General features: G+C 28.7%; 2 protein-coding genes and 1 non-coding gene across 3 annotated transcripts; 1 reads left to right on the forward strand and 2 right to left on the reverse strand.

The window, feature by feature from the left end:
• Window positions 1-1,403: 1,403 nt before the first annotated feature.
• Window positions 1,404-4,803, reverse strand: LOC143921979 (uncharacterized). The gene is given in 3 exon segments (XM_077445279.1): window positions 1,404-2,728; window positions 2,731-2,994; window positions 2,997-4,803. Coding segments are annotated over 3 exon segments (3,396 nt in total).
• A 3,853-nt stretch (window positions 4,804-8,656) lies between these two features.
• Window positions 8,657-11,218, reverse strand: LOC143921973 (uncharacterized). Its single transcript, XM_077445272.1, has one exon. It carries the CDS (start codon window positions 11,216-11,218, stop codon window positions 8,657-8,659), a length of 2,562 nt encoding a protein of 853 aa, XP_077301398.1.
• A 2,549-nt stretch (window positions 11,219-13,767) lies between these two features.
• Window positions 13,768-13,840, forward strand: TRNAV-UAC (transfer RNA valine (anticodon UAC)). Its single transcript has one exon. It is a non-coding gene; the product is annotated as a tRNA-Val (tRNA).
• The last annotated feature ends 6,063 nt before the right edge of the window (window positions 13,841-19,903 follow it).

A 19,903-nucleotide genomic window follows, 5' to 3' on the forward strand; every position in this document is an offset into this window, starting at 1 on the left:
TCACTCATAAATCTCATTTTTTAAAATATTAAAATAAGTTGGATATAATTAATAATAAATGCCCATGTTTACCTCAAACTCATACTTTAAATTAAGTTGGATATATATATTATACTTAAATAAATACCCATGTTTACCTCAAACTCTTACTAAATATATGAATAAATTTATTGGGTTTGATATTAGAAATAGTTTAATTCCCTCTGCTGCTTCTAAATTTATTCAATTCTTACATTCCCCATTTTATTGCTTTCTTGTAAATTATTTAGTTTCTGTTTGCCCACCCCAATGCTAAATAGAGTTCTTGAAATTTTAGCAGCAGAAGATAGGGAGAAATTATTTACCGGAGACATTCGCCCCAATATTTATGATGCAGTATCAGCACATTCTAATCTGGATAATCCCTTGGAATTAGAAAGGACGCTCAAGCATTACTTTGATCAAGTCATACAAGTATCTCGATCTAATTCTAGAATTCTATATGAAGCACAAAGGATGCGATCAGTTTGTGATAGGACATTTGCAATTTTAAAAGGAAATGATCCTGGGAGAATTATGAATATATCAACAAGGGATTTGAATGATGAAATAGTGGATTTTTATATGGAATCATTAAAGCACTTTTCATCTTCAATACATGAGAATGCATTGTATGAGCATATTAAATATTTAGATGATGTATAAAATTATTTAATTGATTTTTATTAAAAGGATTTAATGACATAGGGGTAACACTTTAACATTTTATTTATTTTTTTACCAAGTAGTTTAATGAAATATGTTTTAAAGTCTTAAATAATCATAATATGGGTATTTATTAAATATTTTTGGCTTAAATAGCTATATTCTAACCTTTATAACCAATTAAATTTCATTTAAAATTAAGCCGTTTTATTATAAAAAAAAATTCAATTCATATCCTCTTTGTAAAAAAAATTCAAATTATTTAATTGCTGAAAATGTATTGTTATATTTATTGGTTAAATGTGTAAATGGCACGACCGTATTTTATAATTCTTACTATCCAATAACCTATTTAACATTAAGAGTTATTTATTTAATATTTAACAACGGAAAATTATATTTTTATAATAAGCAACATAGCGTCACAGCGACTTCATAGTTGAGGCAATTACAGGAAGTTTCTGTACTCATTTTAAATAAAACTGTTAAAGTTACCCCTATGTCATTAAATTCTATTAACAAAAACTTTAAATTTAAAACATACCAAATAAATTAATCAAAGATAACGAAATAAATGTTTTTATTTGCTGTAAACTACTACAAACTGTTGATAAAGAGATTTTTTAGTGAATTACATTGAAAAAATTGGTTTATATTATAAATTTTTTATTAAAAATCAGTAAAGCCCTGAAAGGACTATTTAATTACGATAAAAAAATTTATTCAACCTGTAATCTTGGTGCAATATTCATAGCCATAAGTTCTTGTAAAAGAAGTTTAAAAGCATAAGGAATCTTAATTTTTGAAATAGCAATTTGATTAGAACAACCCCTACATTCAAGAATATTTTTTCCTGAAATAGCAAGAAGACCACACATATCACAGATAAAACATGTGTAAGAATCACTCACATCAACAAGTCTCTCCTTTAAAAAAGCTGATGCACCATGTGATATAATACAATCCCTTTCCATTTCTCCGAATCTAAGACCACCGTCCCGAGAACGACCTTCCAATGGTTGTCTTGATAAGATTTGTAAAGCACCTCTAGCACGCGCGTGGATTTTATCATCTACCATGTGTTTTAATCTTTGATAGTATGTAGGGCCAATATAAATTTGTGCTCTTAGTTTTCTACCAGTCATGCCATTATGCATGACTTCTAAACCCCTAGAATGGTAATTTAAAGATTTCAATTTCTCAGATATTTGATCTACAGAAACATCATTGAATGGAGTTGCATCACCCTCTTCACCACTTAGAGCCGATACTTTACCTAATAAGCATTCCATTAAATGACCAACTGTCATTCTTGATGGGATAGCATGGGGATTAATAATTATATCAGGTACAATACCATCGCAAGTAAAAGGCATGTCTTCTTGTCTGAGTGTAATCCCAACCGTACCTTTCTGTGCATGCCTAGAAGCAAATTTATCACCAACTTGTGGAATACGCGTCGATCTCACTTTAACTTTTGCAAATTTATATCCATCTTTATTTGTCAAAATTACAGTGTCCACTACCCCTTCTTCTGTCTTTTTCATTACAGTGCTTGAATCTTTTTTCAAAAAAAATTGATTTTCTTTAGTACTCTTTTCAGTATCAAGTATGGGTGTTACTTTACCTATCAATACATCATCTCCAGTAACTTCTACCCCAGGGAAAATTAATCCATCAGTATCAAGTTTGTTGTAATTAAAATTTCGCATTTTTGAGCAGTTTTTACGGTCAGGCTTACAAAATTCTTCATTTACACCCGGACGAGCCATATCTTCTTGATCAGTGTAAGTTCTATAAAGGAAGGATCTAAACAAACCACGATCAATTGAGCATTGATTCATAATAATCGAATCTTCTTGATTGTATCCACTATAACAAGCAATAGCTACAATTGCATTTTGCCCAGCAGGAAGCTCTTTAAATCTTAAATATTCCATAGATCTTGTCGTAACCAATGGTTTCTGCGGATAAAATAAAATATTTGACAAAGTGTCCATTCTTAATGCAAAATTGGTTGAAAACATCCCCATTGCCTGTTTACCATCGCACTTTGATAAGTGTTTCTAGGACTAGGATTATGAGATGGAAAAGGAATTACTGAAGATGTTACACCGAGTATTACAGCGGGATGGATTTCACAATGTGTGTAATCTTTAGAAGCCAAATCTCTTAGATCCATAGCAACCAAACAATTTTGTTCTTCCTCAACATCAATAAATTCAATTTTCCCTTGAGTTAATAAATCATCCCATCTCATTGTTAAATTTTTAATTGAATTAATGTCATCTTTAGTAATTAAAAGTTTTTATTTTTTACAATAAAAAGTGGCCTGCATGGTCTACCTGAATCAGATAAAATTTTTACTTCATTTTCTATAATATCGTAAACAATTGAAATTTCCTTGTCGATTTCATTAGATCTTCTTAATTCTTTTAAAGTTTTCACAAGATTTAGGGGTATAGAATGTACACCAAGCCATATTCCGTTTACAAAAACTTTAGTACCCTTTACTGATGATGCTTCTTCTAATCTCTCAACACCGCATTCTTCAAGAATTTCAATAATAGGCATAGAAGATTTTCCAACAGAAATATAAGCCATTAAACTAAGGTTTTTTACCAACCCACAAGCATGACCTTCTGGTGTTTCTGCTGGGCACACTAAACCCCAATGAGAATTGTGAAGTTGTCTAGGTTTAGCAAGTTTACCATCTTTCTCTATCGGTGTATTAACACGCCTAAGATGACTTAGTGTCGATAAAAAGTTATAGCGGTTTAAGACTTGTGCCACACCGGCTCGTGCCTGCATTGCTTTAGCCTGGTCACCCCAGTTTCCTGTTGCTAGTGCATACTTAAACCCCTGTGTTAAAGTGCTGCTTTTTATTCCCAGTGCTATATTAAAATCTCGACCATTTTCTATACATTTTTGCATATGCTTAGCAGTTTCACCACACATCTTTCTAAAAAGCATTTTAAATAAAGAAGATAAAAGTGGACCACTCATGTCAAGTCTTTTCTTACCATAATGATCACGATCATCGATTTCTTTTCTATCTAGCACTACATTTAATGTTTTACTAATCATGTAACCCAGAAAATATGCTTTTTTAGTTTCACAAAATTCTTGAGTTCCTATGTGTGGTAAGAATTCCCTTGCCAATATTGACTTAGCAAATTGAATTCTTTTATCTCTTAGAGATCCTACTGGAGCACTCCTCTTTCCAATAAAATCAAGAGCTGTCTGTTGATCCTGGATAGAAGATGCCTCTTCTAAACTCGGTGCTAAAAAAGCGTATATAGCTTCATCATCAGTAAAATTTATATGATTAATTATTTCTTTATCACTTAAAAATCCCAAGGCACGATATATGATAATTACAGGAATGTCTTGTTTTAAGGAAGATAAAGAAGCTCTAATCACTCTCGGATTCTTTAACACTTTAATAGAAAAGGATGATGGTGTTTTAGATCCTTTTTCTGGCACTGATCTGATTTCAGAATAGTGGGTGTATGGTGCTGGTTGAGATTTTTTGAAAATATGAATATTGTTTGTTGCCATCCTCTCCTGTGCTACTATAACTTTTTCATTTCCGCCAACAATAAAATAACCCCCTTGATCGTAAGGACACTCCCCAATAGCCAAAATATCTTGTTCTATTAATCCGTATAGCACACAACAGCTAGAACGTAACATAATTGGTAATTGTCCAAGACTCGTTCGACTGAACTTATGTTCACTCCTTTCACCAAATTCGTTTTCTACTATTTTAGTTACATCAATGTAAATATTACATGCATAAGTTAAATCTCTTATTCTTGCTTCATTTGGATACAGAGTAATGGACCTCCCATCGCTTTCTGTATAAACTGGTGGTTTTGTCACATAAATCTGTCCAAATTTTAAAATCATTTTTTTAACTGCAGAAGACCCGGCTGTAGGCATTGATTGCACAATAATTTGTGGATTCTCATCTACGACTTCCTGCATCTGAACTTTAACAAATTGATCAAACGAATCAAGCTGTTGTCTTACTAGCCCCTTTTGCTCAAAAAATGAACTTATTACAGTCCATGCATCCTCATTTACGATATTTGTATTTTTTGGAGTTTTGTTCATGGCTTAAAATTTTCCAGCCAAATAAGTGGAAATTTATTCTAAAGAGATTATTTAAAAGAATTGGTGGAGATTTGGTAAAAATTGAAAAGGCAGGATTTAAATTGTTGAATTGTGGGTTAAATTACTAGTTAAAAATCAATTTCTATAAAAAAACTTTACTAGTCAAAGCTGCTAAAATTACTCAAAAATTCTTATGTAACAACATAGAGATGCGCGACCAAATAAATTCTTGTGAATCTTAATTAATCTTGTTGCTTATAAAACATATAAATCCCTTGTTTATTATCATCTGTTACTCGGTTTCAATTATTTATTTAAATTTTTTTGTTTTTCAGATTATTTTTAAGCCCTATGGATTATTACAACGTGGATAAGATTTTAGCAGAAGAAGAGAAGTTAAAAATAAGCTTCTCCCATAATGTTGAAAACTTTGGGTTTTACATAAATCCTGGTCTGAAAGATATAAAAATTGACACTCGTGCAGATCTCCCATTTTTCCTTATAAAACTTTTATTACAAAATCAATTTTGTAAACTACTTGAAAACCCATTGAAAACATTAAAAAATGAACTCGATGCTAAAGCAAGTATTGTGGATTTGAAAAATAAGAATTTCTACACTTTAAATAGATTTTTTAATGATGAAACTTATTTAACAGAGATATTTTATGAGAGAATTGGATCTTTCGTATGCCTCATGATTAAAGCAGATTTTAATGAGGAAGATTTGTCAAAAATGAGTAGTGAAGAAAGGAGAATAATGATAGCAGCAAGAAAGCGATTTAACGAATTCCAGAATTTCTTTTTTAACGAAACTCCTTAGATTTAAGACTTTTATTTACAATAAACTATTAAATAAGCGGTTTACAAGTTATTTAGACAAAATGATCATATTAAAATATTTCTCTTTTTTTTTAACAACTTTTGATTAAACAATTTTCATGTGTTCGAATTCGTTATTTAATCAAATATTGTCGGTTTAAGCTTGAGATAATTGGCTGGCATAGCAATTTTCCCGATGTCTGTCTGTAGGGGGTTTTAATTAAATACATATTATAACACGTTATTATTATAAAGCAAGCAGTAGGCACTTTTTCTCTTTATCTATTTAAGGGCAATGGCATACTTAGTCTTAAAATACCATAGTTGGGGTACAGAAAATGATTTTATACGATAGGCTGGATGTATTTTCAGTTTAAAGCTGTTTTTTTAAGTTTATAGTTTCGAAAATAATTTATGTTATAATTCTATTGCTTTATTTGGTTTAATTAAAGTATAATTTTACTATAAAAACAACAAAAATAATTCATCAATATATTTAAAAGTTGAAGTTAAAATCAACGAATATATGTATTAAATATCTAAAATGCAACCTGGACACTTTTTGATTATTAAAATGCAAAAAAAATAAAGAACAAAATTCCCAATTAAAAAACAGTGGGCATTTGACTTTCTATGCATTTTTAGCTTAAGTAAATCTGTTTCGGCAACACTAACCAGTACATAAGCTGTAGCTGGGACCATCTGAATACATAAATAACTCAGATTTCTTTAACATTGGATTTAACTATTTGATTTTAGCTGCTTTTATTCAACTACTCGGTTAGAAGGCGAATGTGAGCTGAAAAGCGTTTTGAACAAGGTTTGGATTATTTTTATTTATTAACACAGCACTAAATACAACATATTTAGTTGTTTTCGATCACCTCTAAGTGGCCTTGCAAGAAAAAATCGATTTATTAAAAATCTGGAAAATACGTTTTAGAATTCAAATTAGATATAAAAATTTGCAAAAAATGAAGACACAAAAAAAATCGGATTTAGTGAAAAGTGGTTGCCTTACAGCAAAAAAAGAAGTTGCCCACAAAACTCTGGGAGGCCCCTATAGCATTTCTATCCCTTTGCCGACAGTCGGCGAGCCTTAGGACTAAGTGTCCCATTGACCTTGAGCTGGCGTTATATTTAGAGACAGTACCATACTGTCTTTGAAGACACAACTATTCACACTAACTTTGCAGCCTGGGGTTTTAATTATTTGGCTTGCATGCTAAATGAAAAGCTTTAAATTTTGCAATTACTTATTTTTAATAAAATCCACAAGTCCAAGAACATTTTTTTATAATAAATTCTTATCACAGTAAAGTAGGTGCTTGTAAACTTGATTTTTTAAAACTGTGTCTACTGATATTTCTAGTTATCTAAAATCAAAAACTTAAAATGATTATTACTCTAAAGATGTTGTATAATTAAGATAAACATGAAAAAACTGTGGAATTTTGATATAGATTAGCACAAAAACTTTTTCTGTCTCCCAAAGGTTTTATAAGGGCAATTGAAGGCTTATAATTATTTGCATCTAATAAATAACATATATTGTTAAAAGAATTTAATGGCTTAGGGGTAACTTTAACATATATGATTATTTAAGAATAAGTTTACAACAAAATTCTGTTTCATAAATTTATATAAGAACACTATTTGTTGAAATAGTCTTAAATAAATAACCCTTAATGTCTAACAGGTCTTCAGATAACAAAAATATTAATTGTGATTAATTCTGTTTAGAGATTAAGCCATCTTTTTTATAGATTTTTTAAACGAGGTGGTGCTGAATCACTTAAAAAATTAAAAGGGCGCCACAACCATAGTTAAAATAAAGATCGAAACAACTAACTGGTAAATTTAGGAGTTCTTCATGCCTAGGCAAACGCGAAGCTTCGAATTTTATGTTGTTATAAGCTTTAAGCATTACATTTTGCCTTAAAATATCACGTTAATTACTTCTGTGCAAGTAAAAATTTAATAGCATGTTTTAAATGAATAATAATTGGCATTGGGCACTTGTAAGAATTGGTTAAAGAATTACCGAACAAAAATAAACGCAGGCTTGATTTTTGCTGGGAATCTAGCTTTAATTAAAAATAATTGAATTTATTCCCTATTTGTTTCTACAAAAAAATTATATTCTAAAGTTGTAGTGTGAATTTATTCAAAACAAAATCTGCCCTTAACTTCCAGGTTAAAGCCAATTTAAATGCCAAACATATTTATTAAAAAATTTCCTTTTTAAACTTGATGTGAATTGATTTGGTTATAAAATTTAAATTACCTAAAAATTGCCAATTATTCAAAATTAAACAAACACAATTTCACTTAAAATATCAGATTTGCTTAAATTCCAAGATAATATTGGGTTTGTTAAAATGTTGATTCTTTAAACTAAAAAATTAATAAGTTTGAGAGATAAAAAAGAATTAGTTGTGTATTTTGAGCAAACCATTCTTTCTAATTAGAAAGAAGGCTATTCATTAAAGATTTCCCAACAAATAACACCTGTATTAATATAATTAAACAAATTTTTAATCATAGATAATTATGTACTCTTATTTTATTGAATTTTGGATAATTATGCCAATCTCATTTAATAAATACACTTGTTATGATTATATTTTCTTTGAATAATTAATATTAATTAGTAGAATTATGGCGGTATAAAGCCAATATTATTTAATAACCTCAATTGTTATGATTATATTTGCTCTGAATAATTAATATTAATAGTTGAATTACGACGGTATAAAGCCAATATTATTTAATAACCTCAATTGTTATGATTTTATTTGCTTTTAATAATTAATAGTTGAATTATACCTATTAAAACTGATATTATTTTATAAATCTACCTTTTATGATTACCTTCACATGAATCATTAGCAAAATAGTTGGATTATAGCTAATACTTTTTAATCAATACACATCGTATGATTATATTTTCCCCGAATAATTAATTTTAAGTGCAAAATATATTAAATTAAAAATAAATGTCAAAAAAGATTTTTATGAAACCGGCGGCTTTATTTAAACAAAGAATTTAGCTTTTCATCTGAAAATTCATCAGTAGAAATAGTTCCTTGAATACAATCTTTTACGATTCTTGATTGATTAGAAGGGAAAACTTCAGTTAATGAGCTCATTAAGGATTTCAATTCTTTACATTTAGCCACAAAACAAATTTGATCAGCAAATCTAACAAAAATAAATCCTGTAATTTCTATAAGAGACAACAGAGACGGGAGTGATTTAGAAACGTCTTTTTTACTAAAATCAGCAAGTGTTTTACACTCGTAAGAGAAAATTGAAGTTTCTAATAGTTTCGACATTTTAAATTGCACTAAATTATTTACAATTTCTATTTTTAAATTGGCTAAAGTATCATCAAACTTCTGTTGCTTTTTTCTAAAATTTTCTTTATTTAGAAATTCAATTTCTTTTTTTTGTGTAATAGACAATAAATGAGTATCAAATGGTATAACTTCACCTGTTAAAATAGCAGTACGAAGATTTTTAGCATTTTCATCAACTTCAATTGCTTTTTCATTTGATACTGCAACAATCCTTCTAGTGTTTGCTTTTACACCTGACTCCGATAATATCCTGATCAATTTTATTTGTGATGTATTAGAAACATGTGTACCACCACAGATCTCTTTAATGAGATCTTTACCGTTATCCATAGTAATAACTCTAACCATGTCAGGATATTCTTCTCCATCCATACAAATTATAGAATTATCCCCAATGACTTCTTCTTTAGAATGTAAAGTGACACGTACTGTAGCATTAGAGGAAATAAACGTATTCATTTTTTCCTCTAAACTACTTAAAATATCATCAGATAATTTCTTGCTATTAAAATCAAATCTACATTTAGTTGCATCTACGTAAGATCCTCGTTGTTCTGTCTTTATAAAATTTCTTAAAAAATAATTTAAAATATGAACAGTTGAATGGTTAGCACATATTAAAGCTCGATTTTTTTCATCAAAAGACAAAACCCCCTTTGAAGATAACTGCCCTTCTAATTTTCCTTTATGAAGCACGTAACCCCTTTGAATTTGTGTATTTTCTACATTAAAAACACCCACTCGTTTAATTCCATCAAAAAATTCAATAATCCCTATATCTCCAACTTGACCACCACATTCACCATAAAAGCAAGTTCGATCAAAAATTAAATCAACAGTTTCACCTTGTGGGATGTCGTTAACAATTTCATTATTTAATACAATAGCACTTAAATTACTCTCTAATTTATTTGTTGTATATTTAAAAGAATCATTAGTTTTTGGGAAATCAAAATTAATTGTTATAAATTTCTTATTTGATTTACTGAGTTCTTGTGCTTCTAATTTGTATTTATTAAAACCTTCCAATGAATATGGTATGTTTTTCTCCTTGGCAACTAATTCTGTTAAATCACTAGGAAATCCATAAGTATCATAAAGTATGAAAACATCATATCCATCTAATTTACCGTTAGTTTCTGCTATTTTAATCAACTTATTGAGTCCTTTCATTAATGTATTTAAAAACAACTTTTCTTCATCATCAACTATCGTAACATCAATATTTAAATCCATAAATTTAGCAGCTTCATTTACACATTGTGATATTACGCCCGGGCTAAGTTTTAAAATGTCATGTGCATATCTCACAGCCCTTCTCAAAATTCTCCTAAGAACATAACCAACACCTTCACTAGAAAATACTACTCGATCATTTAAGCATACACTTATAGTCCTTGCGTGATCTGAAAGTACTCTAAAAGCTACATCAGTTGTATTATTTCCATCTTCATAAATAAAATCACATTTAGATTCAATAAATTTAATTATGTGCTGAAATGAATCAATTAAATAATTAGATGGAACATCAACTAATATACTTAGTAACCTTTCCAACCCAATCCCAGTATCGATATTTTTAATTTTTAATTTTTCAAGTCCTTTGGGAGTTTTTTCATACTCCATAAACACAATATTCCAAATTTCAATAACGGTTGGATCATCTTTATTTACGAGTGCCGATGCATCTCTACCACCAATTCTGTCATAATGAATTTCTGTACATGGCCCACACGGCCCAAATTCTCCCATCTCCCAAAAATTGTCTTTATGAGATGAAGGTATTATCTTAGATGGATCTACGTATTTTCTCCAAATATTTGCTGATTCTTTATCCATTTCTTCATAAATTGTTACATACATTTTTTCTTTGTCTAATTTTAGTTCATTTATAAGAAAATCATAAGCAAATTCAATTGCTTCCTCTTTAAAATAATCCCCAAATGACCAATTACCCAACATTTCAAAAAACGTGTGATGATAATTATCTTTTCCTACGTCATCAAGATCGTTGTGTTTTCCACCTGCTCGAATACATCTTTGTGATGTTGCCACACGCTTGTGTTTTGATTCCTCGCCTAAAAAAATATTTTTAAATTGAACCATACCACTATTAGCAAATAACAAAGTTGGATCATTTTGTGGGACTACAGAAGATGAAGGTAGTCTAACATGTCCTCTTTTTTCAAAAAAATCTAAAAATCTTTCTTTTAATTTTTTAGTTGTCCACATAGGGAAATAATTTTATAAAATTTTTTAAATAAAGCTGAAAAAATATAAAGTGCTTAAATAAATACTGAAGTTCACCTCAAGATTTGAAAAAATAATAAACGTGTTACAAAAAAAGCGAAGCATTTATTTTAATCTATTCTTTTACTATAGTAATAAAAGTCGAAGATAATCATAATAGGAGTATTAATTAAAATTTTGATATATATAATGTTGAAATAGTCTTTTACCCCTAATGTCTAATAGGTCTTCAGATAACAACATATAATATACTTAATACCTGTGTTTACCTTAAACTCTTACTTTAACTTAAAAGTCAAAAGTAGACAAAATTATAATAATAATTATTGAAATAGTATAAAACCCCCTTTAATGTCTAATATGTCTTAAGGTAACAGCAACAATTGTATTTTTAATTGTGCAATCCTTAAAACCACTAAATGCCCAAATAATTAAATGATGTAAAGGCTGTGCCATCTTCAATACCACAGTACACTAACTACTAAGCACATATTATTGCTAAATGTCTCAATTTATCAACAAAATACCAAATATTGATCAGTATAGCTTGTATTTATTGGTAAATAAATAAATTTTGTTGGTTATGTGCTGATATTTATCAAATACTGAGCAAAAAAGATATTAAACAGTTTGTAAACACGCAATATTATGAATTACCGGGTTGGCACATTTATTGTTGCATGGTTTAGGTCGTTTACTAGGAAAGCAGATTAAAAATTTCTTCAATGAGGTTTTTGAAATCAAATTATTAACATTAATTATAAAAAGTGTTGAAATAGTCTTAAATAAATTACCCCTTAATGTTTAATAGGCCTTCAGATAACAACAATAAATGTAAAAAATAATAAATATTGCTGTAATTGAACATATAAATACCTGTAACGCCTAAAAAAAAATCGGATTTAATGAAAAGTGGTTGCCTTACAGCAAAAAAAGAAATTGCCCACAAAACTCTGGGAGGCCCCTATAGCATTTCTATCCCTTTGCCGACAGTCGGCGAGCCTTAGGACTAAGTGTCCCATTGACCTTGAGCTGGCGTTATATTTAGAGACAGTACCATACTGTCTTTACCTGTAACGCCTAACAAGTCATCTTACAACAGCATTTATCATTTATTTAAGGTTTACATTTTGTTGTAAGGTTCCGTAGGTTTCACCATAGGAATTATATCTACCATCTTAATTCCCAGTTCTTTAATTTCTCGTAAACATCATAATTAATTCTTAAACTTCTCAAAGCCACCGTATCCTTTCAATAACTCCTCTCTGGTCTCTGAAAATATTCTCCAATGTCATTTCAAAGACCAGTAGAGTTGGATGTATGTTTTAGTTTGAGTTAAATCCATATTTAATTTATAAATTTATTTTTATTACAGTCATGTACCACATAGATAAATAGGATATAATTTTTTGTAAGTATTTATGTAAGCTATTAAAATGGCGTTTACTTGTTTTTCAATTTTGAAAATAATTACAAATTGATTATGCCGACCGCTTTACACGTTGTTCATATTATTGCTGTTCCTTAAAATTTTGAAAGGAAATAGTTTAATTTTTGGAAAAACATTCTTTGAAAACGGCTTCTCTTAAATAATCATTTCACCTCTTTCCCCTATCATTTCTTTTAGTATTTCAACAAATCTGTCGGCCTTTTTCTTCGAATCAAACCAAAATCCAAAAATATTTGTTTTGTCTGTGTGGCTAAATGTTACAAATTGATTTTCAATTTCAATATAAAAATACTTGGGAATGTTCAATTTAAAATCATTTAATCCTATTCTATTAAATACAATAAGCCTATGTTCTTTATCTGCGTTTCTTTTATAAATATATAAAGAACCATCAATTCCCATTTCATTCCACTCTTCTTCAAATCTATAAACACAGACTTTTCCAGAATTGAATATAACTTCCTTATAATTTTGATCTATCGATAACAAGTATCTGTTAAGAATATCTTCTTGCCTTACTCTTAAATGTGGGACTTTGTTATTTTCAATAAACTCTTTTGGCTCTACCATGGGAGGTAAAAATAATTAAAAATAAAAGAGTAAGAAGAGATGAAAAAAGGGGATATCAAGATTAAAAGATGCGATATAGATAATCAATACTTTTACAAACACACATTCTTTTAAATTCCCATTTGATAATATAGCATAGGAGCTGCTGTTTTGATACACGTAGCAATTTAAGAGTCGAAGATAATCATGTCTTAGGTATCTATTAAATATGATTAACTTAAATGATTATAATCCAACCTTAGTACTAATGATGTAATTAAGAAGAGGAGTTGTTAATTTTATTGCGATGTGGAATAAATTACAGTTTATTAATTTTCAAATTAAAAAAAGATTCTACATTTTTACATATTTGAATTTGCTTACAGTGAAATAAATTTAAAAGCTGAAGATAATCATAGCAAAACTAGTTATTAAAAAGTAGCTGCTTAAATGGGTAAAATCCAGCAAAAAATAATAAAAGAAGGATGTATTATATTTTTACATAACTTAGTTTATACTTTGTTTTTTTTCAGCGTGCTTAGTGTAGTGGTAATCACGTTTCCTTTACACGGAAAAGGGCACCGGTTCGAACCCGGTAGCATGCATTTTTGCAATTGTAAAACTTTTTATTTACATAAATTAATTTTAAAATTTTTTTATTAGATCATTTTACAAATGAATTTCAAATGTAAATGATCTATCTGTAAATTGAAATGGATTTGGCTAGCACTTAATCAAACATTCTATTATCATTCAAATTTAAATACGTAACCCAGCACCATAAGATAACATTCTATATATGTGACAGATAAAATGAATAATAATTTGAATTCACGTATGTAACAAAATTGATGCTTTGAAGCCAAATTATGTGCTAAAAAATTTTGGTCAGCGTATTTAATTAAGAATATTATGCAACAAAAAAAGTTTAATTTAAATATTTTTAATCAAAAATTACACTAATAAGGTATTTATTAAATAATTATAATACGACTATTATTAATAACTTCAATAATAACTGGGGTTATTGGAACTTGCTTAATTACAATTTAATTATCTTTATAGTGTACTTTCTATGTATTTTTTGCCTTTTTCCACTTCTTTTTGTTTCCAATAATTTTTATTAATAAATGATAATCTTTTGTAAAAATTGAATATTTTCTCTCATTTTCTTTTTGAATACAATCATCTAAAAAGTGTTCACTACTAAAACATAACGGGCAGCTTAAAATTAATTTTTTTGCCGGGAGCATTTGTTTTAAATTGTATCTTCTCCATATACTTGGACATTCTGATTCATAATGACTAGGTTTCAAGCATAATCTGCAATCAATTAGTTTACATTGCCTTTCTTTACAAAATTTGTAAGTGTGACCCAGTTTGTTGCAGTTGTCACAGAATAAGAAATCACAGCTTCTACCTTTATGATTAATACCGCAATACATACAATTTCGTTCTACAATGATAGAGCAGTCTCTAGACACATGCCCCATAGCGCCACAATTGTAGCACACTGTAGAATCTTCAAAATATCTCCTCTTATCATTCTTTACAGTGGAGAAATTTATGTCTTTGTCGACTTCCATTGTTTCTCTATGAAACAGCAGACTCAGTAGATCATTAATTTCCAAGTCTTCTTCAATATCTATAATTTGGATATTGTTTTCAACTTTGATACTTTTATAAATAACATTTAAGTCTTCCATCCCTTCAAACTTTTTAATATTTTTAAAGAAAAAAAAATATCTGGGCAGAACATACATAATAAAAGTATTTTAGAATATGCAGATTATTCAATAAAAATATCATTAATTTTATTACAGCTAAAGAGCAACTTGCGGCTCTAAAACTTCATTAAATTAATTGGTTTAGTTTACTTTTAATCAATTACTCTTTCAATCATAATACGACTCTCGGTATTTAATTTTTAAAAAGCAGCTGGAAATGAAAACATTAATTTTGAAGATATTATAGATAATTAACAATATAGCAGCACAATTCGAGTTGATACCAGAATCAGGACAGAAATAAGTTAACTCATGATAGACCAGATATATTTGTTGGATAAAAAAGAAATATTAATACACTTTTGGAGTTGCTATAACGAATAGAGATATCTTAGACGCCGTTAAAATAAAAACGTTATGTAAATATGATTTAGCAACCATCGAGTTCACATTTTTACAGGAGTTTAAAGTAAATATCATTCCACCCAAGCTTACTTGGTATAGGATAATTACATCTTGTCATGAAAAATATATTAAAAACTTAAACGTAATAACCCGAATTGTTGGATCCATCCAAACTAAAAGACCACAAATTTCTCGTGAGAGTGCATCACTTGTTTAAAAAAACAGACCCCAAAGATAAAATATTTAAAAGTGGGTTCGCGGCAGAAGTCAAGAAAGGCCTGTAAAGTTCCAGTATAGAATCTGTCACATACTAATATGCAATTACACGTTGGCAAGCGAATAATCTGGTTTTTGGAGCACATAACAAATATATTTCATTAATTATTTGCCGTTAGACAATATTTATCATGCCGGGTTGACATTTGATTTCTCTTTATACCAGTCTTTCATTTTTTCATTTTTAAGTTTGTTAAACCAACAAATATTCTCTTTACGGAAAAGTGTGCTTAATGATAAATGTTTGCTTTAAAAAACAAATTTATTAAATAGATTTTTCAATGATTTTAATATTTATTGGCAGCATTTTAATTTACTCATATTAATGTTTAAAAAAAAGGAGTTACAAGATAGCCCATAGTTGTAAAAATCTAAATATTGAATTAGATTAAGGCTTATTACTTTAAAAAATATAGGTTTGTGCAATGCCACGATTTCAATAGAAGCTGCCTATTTAAAGTTTATAGAACATTTAGCTTTTATTACTGGACTTACAACACTTCAGAAGATACGGTTTAGTTTTCAATAACAAAATCATAATTTTTAATAATTGAAAAAATTACCCCGATGTCATTAAATACTATTTACAATAATATTAATATATATTGTTGAAATAGTATTAATTAAATAACCCTTAATGTCTAATAGGTGTTCAGAAAACAACATATATTATCAAGTTTGATACCTTTTATTTAATTAAACAGCAAATTCTTATAATTTTTCTTGGCAACTAAGTATTTATAATATGCTGAGACTCCAAAATCACTTCTGGTTCTAATTATTTCTGTGTGTTTTGTAGTATTTAATGGCTATTTCTTTTAGGGTCATCATATTTTGTTAATCTTATGGAATAAATTACAAGTTTTAATAAAAATTTAAAAAAAAACGGCAAAAAATTACGATAACTTTATTTAACACACATGTAAATCACCTTCACATACCAATGAAATCACTTTACCAAATACAATTATTTTCTTTTTGTTGCCCCCCTCAATAATACAATTGGCCACTTCATCATAGCCAATGAGTTTTCCTTGCACAATTTCACCGCCAAAAGTAAAAATCGAAACATTGCGCTTCTTAAATCTATTAAGATCATTAAAAAGTGTCTTTTTTCTATTCTTATCTGCCACTGATTCCCCCTCTACTCCTTTGTCTTCTATCTTATTTGATTCTTCAGGCTTTTTCTTCCATTTACTATCAGCTCTTTCTGGGGCTTGGGAAGTTGCTTTCATGGGGAAAACAGCAATTATACAAAAAAGAAATTTTGTAAAATAATATTAGTGACCTAGTCCCATTTAAAATCATTTATTCAATATATTTGGGTTATTTTAGATTACTGGTGTTGTTTAATAGACTATAAATATATAATTTAAATAAATAGTGTTAAAGGGAGGTACTTATTTAATGAAGAGATTACGTCACCTTCGATGGCACACGACAGCATTCAATAAAATTTTTTGATTTAATGTTTATTTTCCGCTGTTACAATTATATTAACAAAAATTACAAGGCAGAAATTAACCAAAAAATACAACAGAGTTGCCAAAATCATTATGGATACAAAAAATAACATTTAGAGGTTGCCTATGATTGTTCACCAGCCCACTCCTCCCATATTCTGCATTCTAAAATACCGCTAATGGTGTTTAAGTTGTTAATATGGGTTTCTACATTGATAGAGCACTCATATATTTAATTATCTCTTGAAATTACATTAAAACGAAATTTAAATGTAATTATTATTTATGTCTAGATTATCAATGGTAACAAAAGTTCAATTTACATCATTATATCTATTGATGACAATAAACTTAATTAAAACCTTCTACCTACATGGCTATTAATCAGAAAGAAGAAATAAACTTTATTTTGAGTTATTAACATTGCTGATGAAGTTAAAGAGGTTTGGAATGCCTGAATACACTTGTATATAACCGAGGGCATTGTTTGGGTAAGAAAGTTGTAATTACAAACGAGCAAAAACTCATTTGTTTACTGGCAAACCCCCCAAATGGCATTTATTAAGAAAAATAATGGTAAGGATTTTGTAAAAAGATATGCTCTAATACAAATTTTATTGCACTTGAACAAACAAATATCTTTCAAAGATGAGGCTGCACTCATTTTATTACAACATTTCATTAAAATATTATTTAAAAAGCATAATTATAGTAATTTTAAAAAAAAAAGATTACAAAAACATACAATTTAAACTATAAAAAATTTAACCGGCAAACATATTGTAATATAAACTATTTTCGACTTCAGAACTGCTATTGCGGTCCTTCTTCTGTAAGGTGTTGCCACTAGATTCAACATGTTTTTTATCTGTTGATAATACATGATGTCTTATTTTAAAAGAAATGTTTTTAAGTGATTCTATAGATTCATTATCATAAGATATAGCGAGTTTATCTAACATGTCCTTTTGATCTTGAAATAGTTGCTCTAAATCAACTTTTTTATTTTGATCTAATGGCACATTAATATTAAAAAACTTTTTAATTTCGGAATCATTTAAAATATAATCCTGACTTTCTACAAGTTTTCTAGCACAATCTGGATGTTCAAAAATTACCAAAAACTTTCCTCTGTTGAGTCTACGAATATTTGTCACTTTTCCTAATTTACTCGAGTATTCTTTAAGATCTTCAATTGAGTGCAATGACTCATCAACCCTATTTAAAATGACTTCATTGTTATCAATTTTAAATCTTTTATTGGAAGAATGTTCTTGTGAACTACTTTTCCTATTATTATATAAAAGCTCATTATCATTATGCGCAAATAAACAAAAGTGTTTATTACAATGAGATGCCTCTCTGCACATCCTCTTTCTAAACATAAAAAGCTTATCTACGAATGCTTTAGTGGTTTCTTTAAGAAGTGGCTCAAGGGCTCTCATTACATCCATGTAATGATTCTTAGATTCTTTTACAGTTAATTCTACTGTAGAGACTATGATTGGGCCTATTTCTGGATACTCGTGTTTTATGTAAGCCAATAAAGTGGATGGTAAAGGAATCCCCAGCTTGTTTCTTTGTTGATCTTCCATATTGGGGAACTCTTTTTGAAAAATTTTAAGTAAAATACATAGAGGTCAGAATTACAAGTTTGGGCGTTTAATAATCATTTCAATTTATATTAGTCGATATTATCATAACAAGGGCCTTTCTTAAATAAGAATAATTTGGTTTAATTCAACCATATTTGATAAAAGCAAAAAAATTTAAGGCAAATTGGGTTTAATTAGTTTAAAGTGATATCTAAAATACAGTTTTCGCGTTAGAATTTGATTGGAAAGTCAAGTTTGAGATATTGTTGTTATACCCCTGAAATAAATTTACAATAAATGGCTTGTATTAGACAAAATTCGATTTTTTAAATAGTTTTGTGCCATCAGATTGTTTAAAACTTTTTTCCAATAGCAACAGGTGTATCATCTACAAAACAATGCAATCCACCATTTCATATATTTACAGGTCTAAAGTATATTATTTCTCGGGGTTCTGCCAAAATGATACAAATATTATTATTTCTAATGGTTAAATAAATACACTTTCAGATATTTCTAATTCTTTTATAACCTGATGTATGAATGCTTATTTATTTTTAATTTCTAGGCTCAATTGCTAACATTTCGGATTACTTTTCAACATAAAATTTCATTTTTCTTTTTGATATAACATATTTTCAAAATTTAGTCGTGAAAAATCAAACAACTCTGGTTTATTATCTAGATTTAAAGCGTTTATAAACCAGTAATATTGTTCATTTCTATCTCTATATTCGTTGATCTAAGGGTTAAAGTAACCCCTTCAATACTATCTAGAATGGGACATGTAAGATCATAAGTTGGATAAATTTTAAATTTAGTCCCAGTATAATGATGTGGCTTATCAATATGTCTATAAATAACAGGATCTCTCATGCTTTATTAAGATTATCAACACTTATTTTAGCCCTTAAACAATAATCTGGAATTCTCCATTTTTCATTCCTTTAAATATCCTTAAAGACTCATTAACATCAATATCTCTATTTTTTGATGGAATACCATCTGTTCTTTGTTGTCGCATGGTTTCCACATCCGTGTTATCCACATAAGCATTACCGGCTAGTATCATTTTACAAGCATAGTCAAAAAGACAATCAAAATAATCTGAACTTCGGGATAATTTAAAATCTTCAATTTTAAGTAATTTTAGATCTTCAATAATCGACTTCTCAAAAATACTGCTTTCTTTTTCAGGGTTT

The sequence above is a fragment of the Arctopsyche grandis genome, unplaced genomic scaffold (genome assembly GCF_051622035.1).
Source record: "Arctopsyche grandis isolate Sample6627 unplaced genomic scaffold, ASM5162203v2 HiC_scaffold_110, whole genome shotgun sequence".
NCBI lineage: Eukaryota > Metazoa > Arthropoda > Insecta > Trichoptera > Hydropsychidae > Arctopsyche > Arctopsyche grandis.